This window comes from Agelaius tricolor, unplaced genomic scaffold (assembly GCF_023055355.1).
Source record: "Agelaius tricolor isolate 1412-34295 unplaced genomic scaffold, bAgeTri1.0.p SCAF_4, whole genome shotgun sequence".
NCBI classification, from domain to species: domain Eukaryota; kingdom Metazoa; phylum Chordata; class Aves; order Passeriformes; family Icteridae; genus Agelaius; species Agelaius tricolor.
Genome location: NW_027269264.1, coordinates 15,169,959 through 15,195,236, shown reverse-complemented (window position 1 = coordinate 15,195,236; position 25,278 = coordinate 15,169,959). Strand labels below are relative to the sequence as shown.

The following is a 25,278-nucleotide window of genomic DNA, read 5'->3' as shown; positions in this document are numbered from 1 at the left end:
TAGACCTCGGAGAAGCCAGAGGGGTGTAAACATATTCTAGATTAAAGCCTAAAATGAGTTGAACGTTTTTGAAAATTACTGCTATGGATTAATGCACTAAAATTTATTTTCACCTTTGAAAATGAGTTGGTCCTTGTATTGCCGAGAAGAGCTATGTCTTGGGGATGTTCCATTAACAACAGATGGTCAAGCCTGCTGTCGAAGGGCTATTGTAATGGAGCAGTCTTGCTCAGATTTGAAAGGGGGTCATGGTAGTAAACATTCAGTGCAAATGTTTTTTGTGCTTGGTGCTTGTGGCACAGCTTGACTCCCTTACAAGTGAGAATGGCAACATATGCTTACAACTTTCCTGTCACTCAAATCAGTGCGTGATTCCGTGATGACACAGTAGGATATTAAGCTAAATGGGTAGTAACTGGGACTCTGCAGTGTTTTACTGATGCAACAGATAAAAATTATGCTGGTGGGTCTTCATTGTGCACATTTGAATTTTAATTTATGTAAGAGTGAGTAGGGTGACACAGTCTATATATCTGGTATGGGCAGGAGCTTGATGCCTTTACTCATGATATACCAAGCACATTGTTTCTCATAATCATAGTTTAGTAGGGCTGATTATGGTAAAAATTAGAAGTCAACCCTTAACAAAAAGATGGGGCCATAAGTTCGGCAGCACCGAACACTAGTGTTGCATAGTAAAATTTAAGTTGAACCTGTTGGGAATATTTAGCATTAAATAATAAAATATCATGGTTTTTAGCTCATTGTAGGTATTCTGAAGGGGTTACTAGCTGGTCTCTGGGCTACAAGAAATCACAATTTGCTATAATTTGTCATTAGAATGTAATAATCCAGCAGCTAGCCCAAAACTATTTACAGTAACTTTCCCCCAGTAAATTGTTGCTGAAGGACTTGTTGCCATATGATAGATGACATAAACACCTTGGGTGCAGCTATATGTAAGATTTTAGTGTTCCTAGGAGTCATGATAATCTTTTGGATATTATTTCCAAATTTCCTCTGAATAGAGCCGCATAGCAGTGCAAGCAAGTATGTTGAAAGTTTCGTAATGGCATAGAGGCTGAGGCACATTTATAAATCAGTGTGCCATAGGCAGCTGCTAGCAAACATTTTTTGTAATGCTAAATTTTTTTCAAACTCAGACATCACTCAGTGATGGTGTGGTGGTATTGGTGTGAAGAGAGAGAGACTTACTCACAGAGACTTACTTGATATGGTACCAGATTTGGTATATATCATTCAGGAATAAGCCTTAGTGATTTAAACAAAGTAACAGGGGATGTTCTATGCAGATTCTGTGTTGAAGCATTCTCACCTGTTAATCAAGTGTAATACACACATTTCAGGAAGGAATTCTTCCCTTGCCCACATTTCTGCAAGGCTTTTCTCTCACCATTGAGTTAATCTGGCAGAGTTAGACTCACAAAGACAGAGCAGGAGGAGGATTGGTACTGCACTCATCCATCTGTAGCCAAATACGATCAGCTCTGCTAGTGTTTGTTATGTGCATTGCACCATGCAGGCACAGTACTTCTTAGGGTGTGGTTTCTCCAGAATTTTAATCAGAGTAATTGAAGGTTGCTAGTGAGCTAGTAATGGACCTGCTTCATTTCCCCTGGTCTACCTATTCTTTTCTCTCTCTGTCTGTTTCATCCTTTGTGCAGGCACTGGAGTTCACCAGCCCAGAGTGAGTAATTGGAAAAAAACTCTCCTCTTTTTGCATGATGGTTTTTTGTTTGTTTGTTTGTTTGTTTTTTCACCCCAGCATCCTGTGTTCAGAGTCTTCTCATGGCTTTGTGAGCACTGGTGCCAGCACAAAGATGATGACAGAAGGGAGCAGAGGGGGACCCAAACTACCACTTTGTTTGAGTAACCTTGAAGCAGGCACCCTCAGTGTTTATGTAGGTCTTCTAGGCTGGGCAACACACCAAATCCTGAAATAAGTCCAGAGGCCATGGCTGACCAAACATCATCATGCTTCTCTTTTGCTGGTTATTCTTGATGACTCCTGTGAGAGGAGCTAGAGTCAGGGTTTACTGTGTTTAGTAAAAGACATTTTTATGTGTAAGATCCATTTTCCTTGATTATCTGAGACTGCTAGGGACTCTGCCTGCTTTCTTCAGGTCTGGCATAGAAGAAATTCACTCTCTCTAAGAGTATTTCATATTTATGCCATCTAAGGGTTTGAATTCTGAGTGCTAGAAACTTTTTTAGTGTAGTTGATGAACATGCACATCTGCAGTTGCTGATACTAAGAGTATAGATAAAAAATACCATGGTAAGACTCTGCTTCTAGTGTTTAAAATATGATGACCACAGAAAAACCCAAAAGTTAAAATGTCTCATTCTGTAACTGCATGTCTTGCTTGTGTTGATTACACAAAAGTAATACCGATAATTCAGAAGAAATACTATGACTAAAACTACTGAATGGAGTACCAAAAGTACCCTATTCCCTTTCTTTAAAATACTTGGCAGCAAAGCTAGTCCTGTCTTTTTAGCATTTTTGACTGGGAGAAAAAGTATTTTTGCTTGCTTCAATGACCAGGAGGGAGACAGAGTAGGATGGAAAACTGTTGATGCAGCTTTTCTGACTCAACAGTCTAACACTGTAGGAAAAATGGGAGCATTCAGATCTTTATTTGTGGGTTATTAGCAAAAAAGCTTGATCATAGGTAATAAAAATGCATGTCAGTTTGAATGCCATTAAGTATCCACATACAAGCTGACCTTTTTCCTCTGCTATTTTTCTGGAGGAGTGTTGCTTAGCAGAGCTCTGCCTAATGCAATGGGATTGGTTTGCGTGGTGCTGACTTTGTTAGAGAACAATTGGAGTTGGAGAAAAAGGAGAGCAAAGAGCCTTTCTAAGATTGTTCTGGCTTGGGCTAGATAGCAAGGCTGCTCTCTGTGAAAGAACAAAGTTTGAGCCTTTTACCACACAGTTCAGAGATCATTCTGGGGATCTGGTTTCCTTTTTAGCAAATAGCAGGCAGGGTTGTGTGGAGGTGGCCAAAACCCTCTACTCACTTGACTCTGAAACAACTTGGAGTTTACTGGTCTGTTTCCAAATGGGTGGTTGTTCTTGGGAGCGAGCAAGCCATGCAGCTAATTCATTAGCATAGTACTTGTTAAATTGATAAAGCTCAAAATTAAGCCACATGGAAGGTCTTGGAGCAGCAGTTTTGGTGATGTAGGTGACAAGAGCAAGGTTAGGGACCAGGAAAACTTGGATCCCAGCACCTCTGCCCTTCTTGTGATGACTTGACTGTTTCCTCTTATCTACTTTCACTTATGTTCTAGTAATAGCATTACAAAGTTTATACTCTTTATGGTAGAAGTCAGAGCGTTTTTTCTCATATTCAGCAGGTAACACATCTTTTTTAGAAGATGTCAGGCTCTGTTGCTAGTGCCAGCAAGCTGGGTTTAAGTCCAATGTTTTTAGAGATATGCCTGTTTTTACAGTTGAATTTTTGGGCCTAAAAAAGAAACGAGCAAGTGCTAGTACAGGAGCCAAAGTTCAAAATCTACTCTTCCTCTGAATGTGATGTTCTTATTTAATAAACTTAATTGAATGGATCCTGCATTTGTATTTTTATTCTGCCAATGGGAAAAATGCTTTTTATTAAATTTACTTGTTTTAAGGTAATTTAGATATTTTAATGATTCTTTACCCTATTAAATCAGAGTAGCAATTCTTACTGCTTTGCTTCCCATCTCTCTCAAACCTATATTTAAATATTCATGCTAAAGTAAGCAATAAGAGGTTTTCTACTGTGTTTGGAGAGATCTGGACTCAGTCTTTTCTTTTAGCAAACTAATACAATCACCTGTCTGCCATCAGTTTTCATATTTCTTCACAGATTTTATTTTTCCCAGATAACTTTTGTTATTCTTCTGATTGTCAGCCATGTCTCCCAGAGCTGCATTCCACATTCTTGTGACGTACTCTTAATATTTGTCTCTACATCTATCCTCCCAATTACGTTCATATATATAAAACCAGATATAATTGCAAAAGGTCTGTTGCAGTGTGCTTTGGCTCCAGTGGAACTTGCTCAACACTATTAAGGATATTCTAAACTTAATGTAAAAAATGTATGTTTTGAATCCTATATCCATAAAAAACTTGCAAAATTTATTTTTGCTCACCTCCCTCTCTTGTAAGCTTATTGCTTTTTCCATTTTATTCTACTTCTGCACTTGCCTGCTGTTTGGAGTAATTTGGTTGAAATTTAGTTGACGACAGCTCTTCAGCTGTGTTTAGTCCCTTGAAGCTTTAGGAGCAAACTAATGGAGCTCCTTCTGGAAAATATTTCTGAATTGTGAGGTGGAGCTTAGGACTTGCACAGATTCTGCCTTCCTTCCTTCCTGCATATGTCTGGCATGATGTTGAATTAGGTGTATATTAGCCTGCTTTGCATGGCTTTCACTGCCATGCTCACCCTAAGGATTGAAGCTTCAGTGGCAGGGGAAGCAGCTGGAGCTTAAGAGTAGAAAGTGTGAGTAACAACTACTTGCTCTGTCGATCAGCCAAAACGGGAAGATTTTCACATGATTTCTGGCAGTGCTCTGAGCTTACTGCCCTGTGCCACACCTGACTCAGCAGGTATGTGGGCTGCCTTATCATGTGTGCCAGCTATTTTCATATTCTTCTATGAATAACTTTAGAGATAAGTGATTATTGAAGTCTATATGGGTTGCCAAGGTTGATCATAAATTCATTGCTCTTCATAGAGCCTTCTGACACTCACTGATTTCAAAAGTACTTAGGCATCTCTTTATCACTTTAGTGGATTACCATCTCCCATATTAGCACAGCTGGATGGTAGCTATGTGGGAGCTGAGGCCTTATTGTAGGCTTTACAGACTCCAGCTCTGCTCAAGCTCACAATGGCTGCTAAATACTGACTTTGCCGGTTTATTGCTTTCTTTCGTCAGTGTCATTTCCTTTCATTGTGCTAGAGGCTTTTTCTTGGCTGATGTTTTTCTGCATATTTCAGGGATATTTTTGTTTTGTTTGCTGTTACTTATAGCTGTGCCACAGATATCATTGCAATTGTGTAAATATCAAGTTTAACTGACATCTTATTCTTTTTGCCTCTGAATCTCAAAGGCACCGCTGTGATGTTCTCTACACTATAAGCCATGTTGTGTTCTGCTCTGTTACTGAAAACATGCACTGGTTTATGGCATGATGTTCCCAAATGGCAAAGATGGAGAGGAAAATAAAATAACACTACAGTTTCTTTTGATGTTACAGGGTAGGCATACACTCAAACTGCAGTTTAATCTTGTGCTGAACACTGTTGGTGTCCTTGTCTTGTCCCAAGATAGACAGCAAGATGTAGGAGAAGTCACTCCTTTCCGAAAAAGTCCTTATGAATGTGATGATAAAGGCCACAAGGCTTTATAACTTTGCTTAGCAGAAGATAGAAATATGCCAGATGCTTCAGTAGCACTGCAGTAGGATCATGGAGTGCCAGTCAGTGGTGTACTTTTTAAAACCAGGTATCTGTCTGATTAGTTTGATTCAGTGACCAGAATGTTCTGCGGGAGGGGTGGTGGTTGAAAGCGTTTCCAAACATTGTTTGAGCATGTGGATTTCATTTGGGAAAAGCTGCTTTCTTGGGGAGGTTGTGTCTTCCTTCTCCCCTTTGTGATTGCTGCCAAGTGGAAAGGTACCTTTTGCAATGTGAAATTCTTTACCCCTTTTTCCTAGTTGCAGTTATATCGTCCTTCAACAGGATATGTCAAAAGCTGGAAAATTGACTGGGGATGTGTAGCACAGCTTTTTGCAAACTGTGTGCTGATGATACTATACTCACTCAGAGATCAAAGCTTAATGACATGAATTGAGCTCAAATGTTGCAATTATTATTTTAGCAGGATGTTCTATTATTTCTACATTCCACTAGAAAAGAGCCATTCTATGAGAGCCAAAAAAAAACCCCCATCTGCTAATATGGACTATGGAGTTTTGGACATTGGCCGTGATAAAGCAAATCACATTTTGTGTTTGTTTTTGCCAAAGAATGGACTAGGTTCTTGCCTTTTTTTTTTCTTCCACGGGCAAAGTAGGGGACACTCAGTGTAATGTTGGAAGTTGAAATGCTTCACATATTTCACAACCTTCTAGTGGAAGCTGGTTTTTTTTGGTTGTTTTTTTGTTTTTTTTTTTTTGTAAAATAGATGACTGCATTTCATCTTGCGTATTATACTTGACCCTTAAGCAATCCTCTTGCCTAAGTGCATACCACAGTCCTTTGCATGTGCATTCCTTAGGGTAAGTCCAGCTATGGTGCATGCAAACTTGACATCTTCCATTGCATTGGAGTTGTGCTTGTTTTCATCAATGAGCCCTCTATAAGCATGCTAGAAGTAATGAGAACCAGTTGTTGTGGTCATTCTGGTAGGCAGATATTGCTGACTTGTGACAGGTTTTTCAAAATTACTTGGGATGTTGTGTCACAAGGGAAGGTTGTAAAGCAGCAGTCATTTTTGAAAATGTGCATATGCGTAAATGGTTTAAGGAGGCACTGAGGACTCTGAAAAATGTAGTCCAGTATTTATTATGGAGCAGTTTGTAAGCTAGTGTTTTCCTCTGTGTTGAAGTGTCCCATTTGATTTTTTTTTTCTGATTGGTAAGGATAGGCCCACACCAGTGTCTCAGAAATATATCCTAGGAGTTTGGCTTTGACAGGAGAGGCAAGTTAAGATACTCTGAACAGTTTAAGACCATGAATATCAGTGCTCATTGTATTAATTTTGGGCCAGGTCTTTCAAAATTATCATCTGCTCATCTGTTCATAGTGGAGCATTCAGAACTCAGCACATAATATACTGACTTATGAAATACCTATTTGCTCAGTTCTCATGCCGGGGCTAAATAACTTTAGAAGCCCCTTGCCATTTTGCCTAAAGAGTTGGGAAGTTAGATTTCTGCTCCTGACATGACATTGTGTTGACTTCGTCATTTCAGAGCAGGATCCAGGCTGGCTTCTCTGTGTAGTACTTTGTGCAGTAGAACCTAATACTGGGCTTCTGTCACTAGTTGTTTTCATAGCAGCAGTTCAAGCAGGTTCTGAACAAGTATTTTATTGTTGGCCTATGCTGAAAGAAGTCCTTTTCCATTGATGGTCATCAATATTCTGTGAGGTTGGAGCCTCCTTAAGTAACAATGTGAAATTATTTATTTGGTGTTTTGTGGTGGTATGCATGCTGCCATAAGGGCTCTGTGTCTTCAAACCAGAGGTGGCAGGTTGCTAGAGGTAATCCATGAGCCTGCTTCATCAGCTTTCTGATATTTTGGCATTAGCCTTTAAAAGTTGGTTTTACCAAATTTTACATGCTCCTCAAGGAGGGAAAACAAATTCAGCTGGATGGCCATGTTGAAAGTCATTTACCAGTTGCCTTCAGTATTAGTAAGCACTGGAGAACAAGACTGTTTACTACCTAACTCAAGTCAGTGTGGGAAGTAAACCAGTAGAAGATCTTGCCAAGAACCACCACTAAAATACTGTTGTTTGTCACCCTAATCAAATTCTTTTCTGCTGACCCAGAAGCTCTCCAATCACATTGCTAGGAACAAGGAGTTGGTGTAAGCTCTGTGACATGACCTGGGTGATTTTGAAGAGGAAAGCACTCCTCACTGAAGAGCTCTTTAGATGGAATAGAAAACTTTGTGTCCCTTATGCATTTGGCAAAAGGGAAAGAAATGCCCTCTGTGGGGAGATTATGAAAGACCAGCTTTTAGTGTCTGTGTGCCTCCAGTGATAACGATCCTGTGTCCCAGGCAAGAGCCCATAGGTCCAAAGCTCACACCTCCACTGCTGATCCTGCACTGGTTGGTGTCTGCTACAGACTCCAACAGTGCTTAAGCCAGGAGACGGACGTGTGGGATCTGATGGTTTCATTCTAATCTCTGCTTTTGCTTGCTTGTGGCCTTAGGTGAGTTGACTGAACTCTGTGCTGCTAATGCTTTTTATGGCACCTTTTGCAACCTATTTCAGGCTCTTTGGGTTAAAAGATTACTTTAAAAGATTGGCACTGTTATTTGTATTAAATTGTCATTGTTCAGGTGGCAGTTTCACCTCTTTCCTAGAGCTCCAGTAGATGTCATAAGTTTTTTGACTGCTTGGAATCTTTAGTGATGGGGATGCCAGCTTTGTTTCTTTGTGTTTTGCAAGCTTAGTGTGACTTTAGGTCAGAGAATGGACATTACTTTTGATTCTTTATTCACTGTTTCCACTGCCTGCTGGGGATTTTATGTCCAATTAGGTCTCTAGCAGCAGGACAAAAATTTGTCACGTACAATGTAAAGAGAGAAAACTTGGGACTTCTAAGTCAGTTCTGTTCTAGAACAGAAAATTCTAGAGTCTTTCTTCAGTTCACTTAGGGAGAGGATTTCTCTTGCCATAACATGGAAACTTTTCTACAAAAACAGTTCTCTTGTAGCTTTTAATTTCCACGAATAGCAGCTACCCAGGAATCTGCAATCATGAAATCCCTCCCATCTTTCACAGCTTTTCCACAGCTGCATTTGTGGGCCAACTTATTTTAAAGATGAGCTGTTCAAGAGCAAAGGTTCTCTTTATGTATCTCTGAGATCATCATCATCTCTGGGAACAGAGGTCTTCTTTTTCCTTGGGGGCAGAGGGTCTTCATCACTCTTCTCTCTCTATTCAAACTTCTCATGGGATCACAGCTACTTTAACATCTGCTTGCTTTAGCATAGATGCCTGTGCTCATATCTTCAAACATTTCATCTCCCCATACTTTTCAATGAGTTATAGGGAAAAAGACTCTGATGTATCAATTATATTCTTCTCCATAGCCTTACAAGAGGATTTCAGCCTGAACTTAAGGCATCTCCTCATTCTCCTTCCATCTGGGACTTGACTCTTTCTTCATTGATCTTGGTGTCTTCATGTTGTTCCTCTGTGTGTCTTGACTCTGTCCTTTTCTCTCACTCGAGGGAGGATTGAAGGTCTAAGTCCCATTTATGCATTGAAAGACTGAGTATCTCGCTCAGGGCCTGCTGATGGTCACACAATCCTTGCGGGGCCGTGGATGAAGCAGTCGTGGTGATGGATTTTCAGGCCGCACTGGGGCTGTGTCGGCCGCATGGCTGGTGTCTGGCCCCTGCTGCGCTCAGTTCCAGCCGCAGGGCCGCCTCTGGCCTCAGGCGCAGGATGCCCACGCTGCGGGGACAGGATGTTCACAGCGTGGCATGGCCCTGCCCTGGCCGGCCCCGCGGCCTTCCTCCCCCGCCGGCCAGCGGGCTGCGAGGGGGCAAGATCTCCCTCCAGAAGCCGGAAGAGAGCTTTTCCCGGGCTTTGTTCGTCTTTAGTGTCTGTGTTCGCAGAGGCGTGCTCAGCTTTCTAGTGGTTTAACAAAGTGTCAGTAGTCAAAACTAGCTACTGATTGCTTTTGTCGGGCACAGAGGAAAGAGCAGCTTCTCTGAGAAAATCACTCCCGTGACTGGCTTCTTCCCTCCTCCCCAAATATCAATTAATGCAAAACCAGCACAATCAGGATGTCAGTTCATGAGTGAGGCCCTTCTGACCTGCCTTCATATCCACGGTCCTGAGAGGGATCTGCTCTCCACTGAGGGCATACAGATCACTGGGGGACTCTAGATCTGGTATTTGCAGAATTCACATGGCTCATGATATTGTTTCCTTCACAGAATGCAGCTCAACACTACCTAAAACAAATGTCAAGAGATTTATCAGCATTCAAAAAGAGGATTGTATTTCTGCAGAAATCCAATGTTTGTTTTAGTTGCTTCTTTTCTTACAAAATGAGTCTCATTTGACTTGATACTTGTATAGACAAGATCTATTGGAGTTAAGCAGATGTAGAAATTTAGAAGCAGAAGTGCTAGATCGTGTCTGCTTGTGAGAAAGTGCTGGCTCCTGTAGCTCACAAGGGCATCATGTGTAGCTGTTAGATTTGTACTCTCCATGGCCACTTGATCTGTGGAAAGTTGCCAGTGGTGGTAGCTTCTGTGATAAGGAAAATGTGACTTAAAGGATGAGGGCTGCTAGCTAATTTCATGAAGTCCACTGAACCTTCCATCAACTGGTGAAAGCTTTTTAGACATGCTGACAAGGACTTAGTTTAAATAGTGTATATTGTCTATAGTGTCTTGCCAGAGCCCTGAAATGTTCCAGTCTTGTAAGGTTTTGTAAGTTCACTTTGTTCCCTCTTGAAATAGTGATTTAATTTTTTTTTTCTCTAGGGGAAAGGTTTTTTTGCCTTCCCAAAGAAAGCAAACAGCTGCATTGTTTGCAGAAAGCTGCTTTTGAAGGCTATTTTATGTTTACTTAGTACAGACACCAGGCAAGGGGGTGGAGAACTGATTTTCTGCCACTTGAGCATTTTACTTTCTAAATCTGCAGCTGTAAAGGGATTAGGTTTGGAGACTGTTGGTATACCAGCTAATGGACTTTTCGACAGCCATTCTACTTTGAAATAGTGGCTAGCACCCTTTCTAGAAAGAAAGGGCTGGCCAAAGGATGTATTTCATTGCCATCATTTTCAGAGGTTGCCCTGTAGCCTAACTTTCTCTTGAGTAATTTTCTGAATTGCAGAAAATGAGATGATATTGCAGCTGTGTGGGTCTGGAGGCTGTTCAGGGTTTCTGCAGCAGGGTGAAATGTCATGTGGAGGGAGTCTTCTGCAAAGGCAGACCATGGAACAAGTGCATGTAATCTGTGCTTTTAATTGTGTGGGTGGGTATTGAGCTGTGATACTTCATTCACAGGAAAACTAATGCTATGGGGATGGATTCCTGCAGCTTTTTGTACTCTAGACAGAAAGCAGTATTTCTACTTCAGGGAGTTCTGGGTGAGTGTCAGGAGTGATCGCTGATAGCTGCTGTTGGCTCAAAATTTTACACACATAAGACATAAAAGCAATCATTGGAAACTAACAGAGTTTTGGCACTGCAGCACTAAATGGCAAGTTGTATTTCCCAGATGTGTTCAACTTATCAGACTAGTCTGATGTGGAGATAAAGTCGGACTTCACTTTTAACCAAGTTGGAAGTATTGGGTTGATGAGTTCTCTGCATCTCTGGCTTACACAGTTCTTGCCTATTGTGAGCTGGAAGAACATCTGAAAGGATGCTCAACCATTTTCCTATGGTATTAGTTTGCTGAGTGCTTTCTGATGGATTAGTTATTCAAGTGAACCTTTTGTCAGCAGTATGCCAAGTATGTCAGCCTCTGGATGAAAATCAGAGGTGACTACTAACAAACCTGTTCCTTGGTGTGTAACAGATACTGACTGGGGCATACAGTGTCATTGCAGCTGTCACCTGGCATGGCTGGAAGAACTGGATATGCTTCAGGCTCAGGTGTTGTGCTCTTGGTTATTAATCCACTGTTAGGCTCCATGCCCTACTTTAATGCAGGGATTTAGCTGGTATGCCTACATCTGGACAGTCCTTAAAAGTCGGTATTTTTATGTCATTTAAAACTTTTGTCCAGGCAGAACAGGCCAGATCATTTGCTTTGTTCTGCTTAACTCCAGAGAGCTGAAGTTCAAGCAGGTTGCACAGCTGAGTCTTCCTGGCTGTGCATGCTTCTGGCTGGTCAGCTGAGATGAGTTAAATGATGAAATAGGTGGCCTTAGCTCACTACAGTTTGCTAATGTGAAGGTGAATGTTACAGCCTCTATAAAACAGTATTTCCATGTTCTGGATCCTGTGGACTGACTGCAGTTGCAAGGGATCAGTATCTGTGAATTTTCACTGATGTGCATTAAACCAGGTACCCTTTGATTTGCTCATTCCACAGACTGGTTGAACTTCTGTTTTGCCTCTGTGCGGGTTATTAAGGTGTGGGAGTAGGGTCTAATTCCATTGATGAGAACACCAAAAGTCCCTTTGACTCTTCATGGGATACCTTTTGTACTCTTCCTGTGGCACTTTATTCTTATGGGTTTTGTTGTTTAGCTTTAATTTCTGGAAAACATTGGAAATTAGGGTTTTTTTCAGAGATTTAATGATACTGGGGGCCTGAGAATGAAGTATAGAGTGGGTACTCTGAACACCCTTCTGAAGATAAAAAAACAGCTGTTGCATAACTACCCGTAACTGTTAGAAGGCTGTGCAGTCTCTTCCATACTTCTGTATGCCAAACTTGTGCAGTGCCTGCAGGCTCAGGCAGCAAAGATTTAGTGGCTTGGTGGAGAGCACAAAAAATCAAATGGAGGTCTTTGACCCACAGACCAGCACCGGTATCCTTGTGGAAAAACGCATGAAAAGAGCAATTATCTTAGTGTTCTTAGAAACATTTGGTACCAGATTATTGGTCAGGAAGTGCCTGTGTACTATGTGAGAAGTAATCTAGGTTTCTCTTTAGAGTGAGTAAAAGTGTTGCCAAATCCCCCAAATACTATTCAGAAACTTAACGGGTGGAGGTAGTACAAAGGAGAGGTAACAATATTCCCTACTTAGCTATGTTGCTAGGTTGATTGCAGCTTTAGATATGTAATATTGACATCAAGAGGAGGTGCTTCAAAGATCTCCCCCCCATATCCAAGGCTGTGAGCAGAGGGGTGCTTTAGGTCCATGTGTATGGATGCAGTCATCAGCCAGGATTTGTCCTCTGAGATTCTCCTCAAAGGGCAGGCTTTTTCCTTGCTGTGGATGTGCCAGTAGCCTGACAAGTGCCTTTCCCTAAGTATGCCTGGGAATTCATGGTCTACCAGCCAGATGTGCATGCATCTGCAATGTGTTAGTGTCAGGGTGATCCAGCCAGCAGGATGCACTGGGTAGGGAAGGATGGCTGTCCTGCCTGATGAGTTGGGCATCCCTCTGTGAAAGAGTGTCTGTGGAGGTCCTGTCAGTGAGTTAGAGCAGCACCTGGCAGAGGTTAAGGGGCCCATGCTGACTGTACGCTCCACTGCTGGAGTGCTGGTATGAGGTTCAGTTTGTAAGGTTTTGTAGGCATCTGTTATTGCTCCATGGTTCACTGTACTGGTGTGAAGAAGCACTGTTGACCTGTTGTGATTCTACAGTATAATCATCTACGGAACTCAGTGTAACAGGTTTATTTTTGTTAGTCATGTTAGAGAATTTTTTTTTGTAACACAGACCTACATTATTAAGAGACAAGTTTTTAATCTGCAAGTCATTGTAGTAATGGAAGTTACTTTTGAATAAGACTTAAAGATGACAATTGTTCATCATCTCAAAGCTCACATCCTTAATTTTTCATCTAATCTTACTCCAGTGTAGGTCTGGCCAGAGAATTTCCTGAGGAGGTCTTATGTTCCTAACGAATTTACGTATTTTTGGTAATCTTTTCAATGCTGTTTGCAATCAGACATGCAACTCTGAATCTTAGGGCTAGGATACTCTTATGTGGGACACCAGAATCAAAAGCATGTGTGTTCCCAATTTAACAGGTGTTGGAAAGAGTTATTTTCTTGGTGTGTGTTTGAATCAATTGCTAGTTGTCCTCTTAATGCTGATTCTGTCACCTGAGTGTATTCAGGTACATAAATCAGAATTAATTTAATGTGGATTAACTAAGTTCCTGTGCAGACACTTGCTCAGGATTCAACTGCTCTTAATTTGAAGTGGCCTTAAAATTCAGAAGTAAATTAAGGTATGCTGAATTAATTCTGGAAAAAAGGTGTAATGACTAACTAATATAGTGAAAGCTCACCTTAGAGCTTTAAGATTGAGCCTTGCTGGAAAGGTATGTGTACCAAGCTCTATACTATGCTTTTATTAATTGCCGCCAAAGAGAATAATTTTTTAAAATAATTTTTTTAATCCCATGTGCTCTTGTACTGTAGCAAGACAGACACTTAATGCACAACAATTTTCCATTTACTTAATCTAAATTCTAACAGTCCTAACATCCTTCTTAGTCACCTTCAAGGGAATGGGCATTTCTCCCTTGCCTGTTAAATGCACAATAGTTTTGCCTACAAGCAGTGTTGACTATACTTCAAAATAAAGATTTTCCTAATTTGGCAGACAGCTTTCCACCATAATAAAAGTGTATATGGAAAGAGGCTTTAAGGAAAAGTATTGAATTGTATGGTTCAGTGTTATTTGGAGGAATCTTTAAATAATTTTTCAAAGCCTCTTACTTATTCTCATTCTGGGCTGTCCTTGCTCTTGGAATTTCTGGGGCAGAAAATAAGAGAATAGTATTGCAAACCTCTTTTCTGCTTTGGAGCTCTGAGGTAAGAAACAGTGAGTCTAAATCTGAGCTTACTGAGACCCATGAGACTTGGCTGGAGAGCATGGGGTAAGAAAGAAGGCAGTGGGGTGTTCCCTGAAGGGGCTGCAAGGTCACAGAGTGCAGCCTCTTGTCTTTCCCCTTCTTGTTGCCTTTTCTGTTTTGAATGGCAAAACTTTTGCCTTCCAACTTTTTTTTCTGTTTTTCTTTTCTTTCACTAGTTAATGCCTGGCCACAACATCTGTACTGTGTACTGCTGCTGCTACATAAAGGGAGCTTCTAGGCTTTGCTGAACGAAGATGGCTTTCTGGACACAGCTGGGATTGCTGCTATGGAAGAACTTTACCTATAGAAGAAGACAGACTGTAAGTACTAGCCCAAGGGTGTTTTGAGATCTTAAGTTACAGTCTTGCAGCTTGCATGACTATACAGCTTTTCAAGAAAAACAGGGAAACATCCTGTGTCTTACTTAATGTTCATCCTTTAGTGATCCCTGGCTGAACAACAGGTCTGGCTTTGGAAAGACCCTATTCAAACTGGAGAGTGAGGTGGGTGGACAGAAACCAGAGGGCTTGAAGGTGCTCGAGACTTCTGTCCTGAATTCCAGTGTGAGAGTGTTAGAGTACTGAAACACTGGTGTAAGATCAGGCAAAGAGGGTGCATGACTGCTGTGTGCAGCAAAATAGATGTGAAATGAAAACCCATGCTGAGACCTGCTCCGCTCTGTGGGTGAGACATTGCCAGGCTGCAGTGATGTGCCCGTGAATCTAAAACCTTTTGAATGCTGCAAGCTGCAACAATGGCAACAAAATCCTGCCACTTCCTAATGGCAGAAGTGGCAGAGGCAATAGCAGACATCTCCAGTCACTTTAATCGTTGAGAGTATCCCAAACTTGCTATGTAACTTTACAAGAGAAGATATAGATTAGGTGGATGGCATGAAACATGTTCTTGTATCGGCATGAGGATAAACCCAGGTAACTGATGTTCTTCTGCCAAGGTGTGGAACAGTGTGGAAATTTACCTGTTAAGAATAGACAATACACAAGAAGAATTTTTCCTTGTGATAAAAAGGGCACAGGAGTGTGGATCCAGTATGGTGTTCTTAAAATTCTTTTGCCTTAAGATTGAGACCTCATATGATGCTATACCTCTTGCAAGCAGCTAAAAGTCTGAGAAAGCATGGGGGTTTAGGAAATACCTGTGTTGGACAAGGGCATTATTTGTGCCAACAGGTTTGTTCAGAGGATCTGGCCTGTTAGATCTGACCTTGAGGAGGTGTCAGTAGGGAATGTGAAAGGAACGTAAGTGACTGAAGTGTTGAGTGGAAAGTGGTCTCTGATAAGCTTTCTGAACCCTTCAAATGTCAGGATGCTTGCCAGCTGGTTGGGTTGTTTTAGAAACTCATTGTCACAAGGGAGGAAAGGCTATCATATTTACCACTGGCAATGGTCACAGTCCTTGAAGTCTTCACTCAGGTGTCTGAAGCTTGTTTTTACAGGACTTGGGTTCAGTGAATTCAGAGCTGGAATTAGTCCATTGTTAAATAAAACAGGCAAAAGGGGCTCACTGCCTCTTTATCTTTTCTTGTATATAAACAGAACTGCCAGTGATGACAAAGTTTTTGTTTTGCGTGTTTTTGCCTTTCATGGAGCTTGATCTCCCAGGATAGGACTGCCCACCAGAGAGGTCATGGATTGTGTCAACTGCAAGGAGTGAGCCTGTCAGCTCTCTGAATGTGGGTCACATCCTGGTCTTGTGAACAGTCTCATAGTTTAGAAAAATGCTGCAAATGAAGCTGGGGGAGTAGTCTCAAAACTGGCTGTGGCTCCTTAAGGTTGGATCTTCTCAGCAATTGCCCATGTAACCTGGGCCCTAAGAGCTAAAAATACTCTTCCTATTTTGCTACTGGAGGTCTAAATTTTGCCGGTTACCAGACTGCCTTTAGAAAGTAGAGGAATTCTAGAATGTTGTGGGATTTTCTGGAAGGATGTTTAAACTAGGTAAACTAAGAGGCTATTTCAGAGGAGCTGAATTTTACAGTGGGAATGAAGGCTTGGTATATTTTTACCAGGACCTTCTGAAAATAATACAATCATAGGGACATTAAGTTTGGTAAAGACCTCCAAGATCATCAAATCCAGCCTTTGTCTGAGGAAAAGCCCGCTTAACAGGAAATGGCAGAGAAGGAGCAGAACATCTCTTCTTACCATGCTGTTATCACAGCTGCACAGTTCTTTCTCTTTGCTTTCCTGTTAGAAGACCGTTGTCCTTGAGTTGAGTTGTGTTGATGAAAGCTCTCTCCCATTTGTACTTACTGAAGGTGTGGCTTAGAAATAGTTTGATCCTTACCCTTCTCATGAAAAATGAGGGCTAGCCTTGGCTTCCCACTAAACCCCCCCCCCGTTGGCTGCTGTGAGTTTGGGCTGCATTGTGAAACCTGGGTTCAAAGCTCACCCTAATGTGTGCAGTTTGAGTGTTACTTTGTACTGGATGGCTTCCAGCAACACTGAAGTGAGGGGAATGAGCTCACATAGGGAGAGAGGAAAGAAAAATCATGTTCGGGGGTCACTGGGTAAAAACCTTTTTCTCCCTGCTTTCTTGCAAATGAGGAGACACCTCAGACTTGCATGGAGAGACTGGTCAGCTTCTGGTAGCTCCCTGCATTGAAACTGGAACATAAGGCTGGGAAGGGGAGTTGACAGTGGGATGGGGTGATAGTGTACTTAGTTCTTGCTCAACAGATTTCCTGTTGACACAATGTAGAGCTCAGTGTTTAATGGCATCCTGAATCAGGCAACTGGTATAAATTTGGCATGCTTTAGGGATTAACCTTGGTAAAATTAGGACAAATTTGTTCCTAGCTGAATTCACCTGCTGTGTGCAAATGGGATGTTCCTTCTTCAACTCCAGATGGAGCTGGGATAGGTGAGGTGTTGGGTTCTTGAAGATTCATTATTTACCTGGCTGGTTGTTGCAGCACAAGAGTGGCAGAGGAGACTTGATTTTTCAGTATCTACTTAGAATGAATCTCAGTGAGACATGCTCCCTTTTGGTATCTTGGTGTCCTTGTCTGGAAATGCCAGAGTGGATGAAAAGTGCTGTCACAGCAGGGTCCGGAAGCAGTAGAGGAGGGAACCTACTGACCTTTAAGAGCAAAGAAAGATAACTCAGTTTTTTGTTGAGCAGCACAAGAGACTTGCTGAGGAGTCTCTACTGATGTGCTCCTAACACTGATCTTGTCCCTGTGCCAACCTTTGGTGCAGCAGTTGCCAGCTGTCTGTCACAATGTAGCATTTTGGTGGCTGCTATGATGCCTTCCTTCAGCTGTAAAGGTGCAACTTGGTTTGAGCTGCTCCTTTCTCTATCCTCCCCGGGCCTGTTATGTGCCAAGTGAGGTGTGTTGTGCATGCAACCCACGCGTGGTTACCTTTGTGACTGTGTCACCAAATGTGCAGGAGATGAGCTGTGTGTGTGGGTGGCCTGTTCCCCCTGCAGCAACAGGGCTTCTTGGGCACTGCTGTCCACCCCAGTGTGGTGTGGCTGGGGCTGATATTCTCTGAGCAAGCCAGGGCTTGAGCTCAAGGGCAGCATTTCTCATTGATTCTGTAGCAGTTGCAGGGCTGTGAGAGGCTACCTGTCCACACTGGTCACTGCTGGAGGCCTCCACAAGCCCAGCTGACACTGCTCTTCCCCAAACAGTGTAGCAGTAGTTGCTTGGGGTGCATGCTGCTTGCCTACAGCCAGGGTGGCAGAGGGCTGTGACATGTGCTAAAGCATGACCATTGATGCTGGAAGACAGAATGGAGTTGTCCTGGTTTCATAGCCACTTCACTGTCAAGTGGAGGAAAAGTCCTGCTATGCCATCCTCGCAGACACTATAAGAGTATCTTGAAAACAGGAGTAGACAAGTTGTCAGTGTCCTAGGTGTAAACATTGATCTCTGGAAGCCAGAGCACTGTTTAACGCAGATGGAAGCAGGCTGTCAATGTTAATGGCTGAGTTGTGTGCTGCCACTGCATCATTTATTGTAATAAAAGACTAGAGATACTGAGGCATCTTCCTGGTACCTCTGTTAGTGTGATCTCAGTGGGATTTCTTACCCAGTAGTTGTACAGTGTGTGCATGACAATAATAGATGACAGAATATTCTGAGTTGGAAGGCACCCACAAGCATCATCAAGGCCAGCTCCTAAGTGAATGGCCCATGTGGGGATTATGTCGGCAACCTTGGACTTATAAGCACCATGCTCTAACCAGCTGAGCTAATATCAGGATCCAATGGGTAACAGTATCCCAGAATTATCTTGCAGAGACTGGCACTGTTATCAGGAATGCCTGGAAGACTGAGGCTCAATTTTTATACCTTTTAGATAGGGGTGCTATTTGCTGTTTGATGTCAGCTATGAAGGGTATCTGTGAAAGGCCATCCTACATAATTTCCTCTGCTGGATCAAGTGACCTTTGTTTTAATGCCCTGTTTTTACAGTGTGTGCTTATTTTGAGGTACAGTAGTTACCTAGAAGTCTGTTGCCTCAAGGTTTGCATGGAGTGTCTTGTGCTGAGTGTTAAGAGTCCAGTTTTAGCTATTAATGACGGAACATGGAAAAACGTGTTTGTGGGTGGGGATACTGTCTCCCACTAGGTTGCAGGTCTTACACTCTGGCTTTTAAGGAGGATGATGTAGACCTCTTATTAGAAAAGACTGAGTTTTTCAGGAAAAAAGTGGAAAAGATTTTTCTTCATTTGACCAAGAAAACACTGTTCTGCTGCTAGTAATAGATGAGAAGCATACAGAATATCAGCATAAAAAGCTTTCAGATTTTGTCTTGTAGCTTACTGGAAATACATGTTTATGCAGTCTTTCTGGAGTGGAAAATTTGGGATGTGGCTTCTGAAGCTCAGGTCTGGGAAACTTCAGCTTGTGTCTCAGAAGCTCTAGGCTGGAGGCTTGCTTTTGTTCACATGCTTCTGTGGGATGTGACACATCTCAGTGAATTTTTCTGCACTTCAATTCTTTGTTTAAGAAATGTTGTGTATTTAATATACAGCAGGCTTTTTCTTCTTCTTGTCTTGTTCCTCTAAATAACTGAGTATTTATTTACCAGATATTCACTGCCTTTCTGTAGATTACCTGCACCAGTGGGTGCTGCCTACCTTCATGAAAAAAACATAAATTAGAATAAAACCGACTAGATATGAGCCTAATTTTAGTAGCTCTGCTTTCTAGATACCAATAAATGTCTGCAGTACTGAAAGAGTTGGCGTAGCATGCATCAGCACAGTTTCCATACCTGATGTGTTAGGGTAGAAGCTTAATGATCTGCTGTGAGAATGGGATACAAGTACCCCACTGCCTCAAAATATGGGATAAAAAAATTCAGCTCATTTCTAGAAAGGTTAATTGGGAGGTTTTTTTCAGGTAGGGGACTGAAAAATATAAAAATAAGCCAAAAATAGCCCTTAAGTACATCCATTTTAGTTGAATAACTGGCACATATCAATGAGGAAAAAAATTTAATTCTTTGCAGATTATCCTCTGAAGCTGGAGGAACAAACTTCTTGATCCTGGTATGTGTAGGCAGAGCAAAGTAAGACAGTGCTTACAAAACTGTTTTGGCTTACAAGTGGATTGTCCTAGAACTTCTGTTCTGACCTTTATTTTGAGTATGATGTCTTAATACTTTGCCTTTATTGTTTCCAGTTCCAGCTGCTGATCGAAGTTGCCTGGCCTCTGTTTATCTTCTTCATCCTGATCTCTGTAAGACTTTCATATCCGCCGTATGAGCAGCATGAATGTAAGTACCAAACACAGCAGCTGCACCTAGAATGCTTAATGTTTCGTGGTTAGAATGCAATAATGCAGCTGGCAAGATGGAAAGAGCAGTGGTTCCTCACTTCAGTCAGAAATATGCAAGAGGGCTTAATAACTCCTTTGCTTCCACCTTGGAAACTGCAGTTAACTGATGATGCTACCCCAGGACTGTAGGTTGCTGCTCTTTTTCTTGCTGTTTCTCATTTTGTATTTATATTACCCAAGAATTTGCTGTACAACTCTGCAATATCTGTAAAACCTGCACAGAACCCCAGTTTTATTTTTCTTTTTTGATCTGTGTGTGACTTAGCATAAAAGAATGCAGTGTTCTGATCTCTAAGAAGGCAATCTTGTTTCCAGGTAGGAAAGTGCATTAATGTATCACATTAAGAGGCGCAAGAGTGATTCCATTCCTTCGAACTATTACAGTGTCAGCTCTGCATTTAGTAGATTCAGCAGTCATACATTGCTGACAAAAAAACAATTCTGCTTTTCTTTTTGCACCCTAAATGGGCACATTACTGCTTTTCTTTCAAAGGAAGCTTGTTTTTTTATAAATTACTGTCTATAGGCCTCTTTGGTTGCCATTTGATTTAGGAAGCATGACTTGTTTATTGGGAACATGGTGTTGTTTTACTGTGTTTGGTGACAGCTTCATACTGGAATTAAGTGATTGTGGAATAGCTCTTTGTTTATCTTTCCTTAGCCTGATTACTTCAAGGTAAGGTTTAAGGGTCAGCAAAACATGTTTCTGAAGGGCCCTCTGAAGTGTTTCTTTCTTGAAACAAGGAAAGAACTCCCTTTTACAGCACTTATCCTGTCTTTGCAGTGTCTGGGGCATTTTGTGCTGTTTTCTGCATGTTCAGGCTGGTATCTTTTTAAATCTGAGGTGTTAGTGTTTGCAGTTTCCCATTACACTTTGACTCTGCTGATCCCAGTACTGCCTAACTCGCTTTTTTCAGCACTCAACAGCATAGTTAAAACTTCCCTAAGTTAAATCTCATACTTTACATGGAATTTGAACTGCCTCTTCTGACTGAATGTTATAGTGACATTAGGAGAGATATAGACATGAAGCTGAAGAGAAGCAATTAGCACTCTACTCAGCTTTTAAAAATAACTAGCAACCTTAGTGGTAATTAATTTCAGGTATGGCAGGGCTATATATAAACTGAAACCTAGCAAGAGCTGTGATTTTGTAGAACTACTTGGCTTGGTCTTGCTAGTCAGTAGCCTTCACATAAAACATTTGCTCTGGCACCATGGTGTCATGAGTATAGTTTTGAGTCTTTCACCTGCAATCCTTTTCCCTTCCCGATTATGTTGACTATTATTGCTTTGTCTGCCTTCTTACATTGTTCTGAGCAGTTACAGAGTGAAGGGCACCTGATAACTTTTAATTCACTTCTATGGCTAATTTCTCTTAATTTTTTGAAGACCTGCTTTGAATAGGTATCTAAATTGTGTTTTCTGGATTGGTTTCGCTGAACGTTCACTTACACTGACAAATGTGGATGTGTTGTGAAGCGAAGCAGCTTTTGCTGGACTGTGAGCAGACATAGAAAGAAGGTTTTTGGGTTGATGGTGAACTCTTTGGCAACCCTGTGGATGCCTTAAGGGAAGTAGGATTGTTATCTGTAGTGGCAGTGTTATATGCTGTTATGAAATCACTTGTAGGTGATAGCAGTAATGCCTGGTGATAGCAGTAACAGAGCCACGTGCAAGTGCTTTGTAGCCTTCACATAATATCAGTATTTTAATGGTAGTCTTTTTCAACATACCAGTAAAATTTTCAGTTTTCTTTCCCTGAATGACAAGAACCAAGGATTGGACTGTTGTCAGGATTTCTTGTTTCTAGCAGCCTGGCTTAGTGTGAGGAAGTTTTCTCTTAAAATGGGAAGTAACAATTAACTTTGAAGTGATAGCTATGTGGCTTTCACCAGACCAGTGAGAGAAGACAGATTGCTATTGGGCCAGAGTGCTAATGCTGTCTTGTGTCATGTGGAACCTTCTTGTCTGTTCCTGTGACCCTTCAAAGTATTCAAAATGCACTTTTTTCGCACTTGGAGGGAGAGAAACTGACAAGATGTGACTAATCTCTTCTGAAAAGCTAGATGTTTGCAGCACTGTAATTGAAAATTATGTGCTGTTACACTGTTTTCTATGTATCTTATCTGATTTAAAACCAACAGATTCCTGCTATACTCTTGGAGAAACTGGTGTTACATGCATTGCTGTGTCTAAATGATTACCATAAACTCTTGTGTGTCATTCCTCTTTTGACATTGCTCTAAACATTTTCTTGGAGTTACTAACAGTGTAAAATGAAAGGCGTGGAGGACAGGGAAGATGATTTTCTGGGAAGTTTTACAAGACGAATCTGAAGTCTTAGCATTTTTCCTCTTTCTCCCTCCCCCTCCTTCACTGCAAGCCCCTCAGCCAAGAACAAAAAGGCAAAATGAAACAAAAGTCAGGTCAGGTAAATAGATCTTCTATTTTAAACAGAGAACTAGGAGCAAGAGTTCTCTGGAAACAATAAGGTTAGTTTCCTTAACCCTTCTCCTGCACAGAGTTCTTGCCTTTCTCCAGTGAGGGCTGATATGGTTTCCATCTTCCTTCAGCCGTCCACATTAATCAGCCTTGCTGTAATTTAACAGATTTGATACTACTTCTTTCTTTGCCTTTGATACTTCTGTTGGAGTTGTGGAGGTAGGGAGTGATTGCAGGCATGCTGGGAGGATTAGGTGGGCACCAGAGGGGAAGGGGTGGGCATCTGATCCTCAAAGTCTTGAGCTTTGAGATACTGAGGAAGGGGCATAATCTTTCTCCAAGATCCTGTCCCTAGTGTGAAGGTGAGGAAGCAAGCTTGTTGCAAAAAGCAGCCTGACAGTTTATGTAAGGTCCAGGATTATACAAGGGAGGCCTTTCTTCCCCAGTCATTGTGGGGGTATGGGATTCATAAGTATACAAGTGGCATAGTGGTGGAGATCTGCCATGAGTAGTTTTTTACTGCTTTGTTCTTATACAGGATGTAAACTCTTGTCTATGACTCCACTAGTTCTTTAGTGGAAAAGATGCTCTGAAAAAGAGCACCTTTTAGACTTCAGCAAGAAGATTTGAAAGACCAGTGTGGAGAGTCTAATACAAACTCATTTCTTCTTAGGACTGACTGTTGGCTGGTCTGCTCTTTCATAGGCACTTTGGGGCAATAGTCAGTGCAGGGTTAGCACTGCTCTTCAAATACAATGCTGTGTAGTAGAGGATTGTATCATGTGTTTGTCTCCTAACTCCTGTCTTTCTATTCTAGGTCACTTTCCAAATAAAGCTATGCCTTCGGCAGGAACCTTGCCATGGATACAGGGGATCATCTGCAATGCCAACAACCCATGTTTCCGCTACCCAACTCCTGGGGAATCCCCTGGTATTGTTGGAAACTTCAATGCATCCATGTGAGTCTGTCTGCTTTTGCCTCATCTCTGTTCTTGGGGAAAAATGGGAGAAAGGGGTATTTGGAAGTCACCTATCAATTGTGAAATCTTACACTGTGTGAGGGTTTTGCAGTTTCTACCACCTCTGTAGTACCAGAGTCTTCAGTTACCAAGTTCATAGGGGCTAGCAGACAGCTGGTAGGCATGCAGAATTCCCAAGTTCAAGTATCTGAAGCTCTTGGTGAATGAAAAGCTTTGCATGGGTAAGGACTGAGCCCATTCTCTTACCTGGGCTCAGAATTTGACCTCAAAAAAGTAAGGCTTTTTAAAATGCTCCTTTTTTCAGAGCATCTTTTTTCCTGGTTAATGAACCTCTGAACAATGTAGAGTGAGAGGCAGTTGAACAGGTTTAGGGAATACTCCCTGATGTTTGTTACTTATTGCTGGCTGACATGATGCAGGAAGCGCAATTTATGGCCAGCTTTCTTATACTTTGCCTTACTTGCTACATTCATGGTCTCAGGAAAGATAGGCTTAATGTAGAGCATAATGCATCTGGAGAAGCATTTGAAAGGAGCAAGGATATTGTTAAATTATTGTGCTGCTAAGAAGCAGCAGTTTACAGGCAGCAGGAACCCCTCTCCATCTCTGTCATAAAACTGCTTTCAAATGCATGCTGTTCAGTGTAACTTATTGATTGAGCTTGCATTAGCAGACATTTTTTATTAGGCTCCTTGGGTTGTCACAGGGTAGTCATTGAGGAAAGTTTTTGTGCTGGCATGACATAATTAGAGGGGATTAAAGTTTGGAATTGGTATGTAAAACTGTATCTGTGGATGGTGGCTCACAGAGCTGATGACTGCTGGTTGTTTTTCGGTTTTCCTACAGTATTTCCCGCCTGTTCTCGGATGCCAGGAGGTTACTGTTGTACAGTCAACAGGACACGAGTATAAAGGATGTCCAGAAGGTCCTGGGAAAACTACGCAAGTTGGGAAATTCCTCTGGCTTAGGTAACAGCCTGATAGAAAGAGTCAATATCTGATATTTCTGGCCTGGTTAATTCTGTGTGCAGGTAAATTTCAGGAATGTGCCACAATGTGAATGTGCACTATTATAACTTGCAGCTTATTGAACCTTTTCCAATCCTGCAGAAGTACCTTAAACCTCTCCTGTGTCAGAGCTTTGTGTGCTCTTTAATTTATTTGGTGGAAGAAGAAAGGCATGGTGTGTAATGCCAAGAATAACAGCTGTTTTGGATGTGAAACTAAAATCCTGAGCGCATTGAAGTTAGTTAAAGTGCTTGTTTTCTCAAAGGATCTGAAGTAGTATGTCTTTTTGGAAAAGCACCTAGTTATTTTGATATTTTGTGAAGTATTGAACACAATGTAGCTGCAATTTAGTGTTCTACCCTCTGAGCTCCAGAGGGAAGTGTGCTGGAAGAACACAGATGGGGGAAAACTGATGTTGGCCTCCCAATTTACAAACTCAAAGCTGGTTATTATCTGACAATGAAATATGCATTTGCCTTCTTGTGTTTGGTTTTGGAGGGGGTTTTTTGTCCCTATATGACTTTGGTGTTGTATATGCTCTGATATTGTCTGGCAGGATTTTGAATGGTAGGGTACAAAAGAAAACTGTCTAATTTCACTGACCTATTTCCTATGAAAATTAGAATCCTCCCATTTTTAGCTTGTGTGAGGAGATGGTGTGCCTTCCTGTCCTGTGCCGATGAATGAGTGACTTGTGTGAGATCACATGGGAAGCTTGCAGCAGGGCTCTGTCCAGTCTCAGGAAATGTGACAGATCT

General features: G+C 41.6%; 1 protein-coding gene across 7 annotated transcripts in view; it reads left to right on the top strand.

The window, feature by feature from the left end:
* ABCA1 (ATP binding cassette subfamily A member 1) overlaps nucleotides 1-25,278 on the top strand; it is a 102,252-nt gene that overhangs the window by 11,618 nt on the left and 65,356 nt on the right. For all 7 annotated transcript variants that reach the window (XM_071424713.1, XM_071424712.1, XM_071424711.1 and 4 more), the window contains 4 exons: nucleotides 14,450-14,593; nucleotides 19,933-20,026; nucleotides 23,351-23,492; nucleotides 24,360-24,481. In XM_071424713.1, coding sequence (XP_071280814.1) covers nucleotides 14,528-14,593; nucleotides 19,933-20,026; nucleotides 23,351-23,492; nucleotides 24,360-24,481 — 424 coding nt within the window. In that variant the 5' untranslated portion in view covers nucleotides 14,450-14,527. The remainder of the gene's footprint in view (nucleotides 1-14,449; nucleotides 14,594-19,932; nucleotides 20,027-23,350; nucleotides 23,493-24,359; nucleotides 24,482-25,278) is intronic.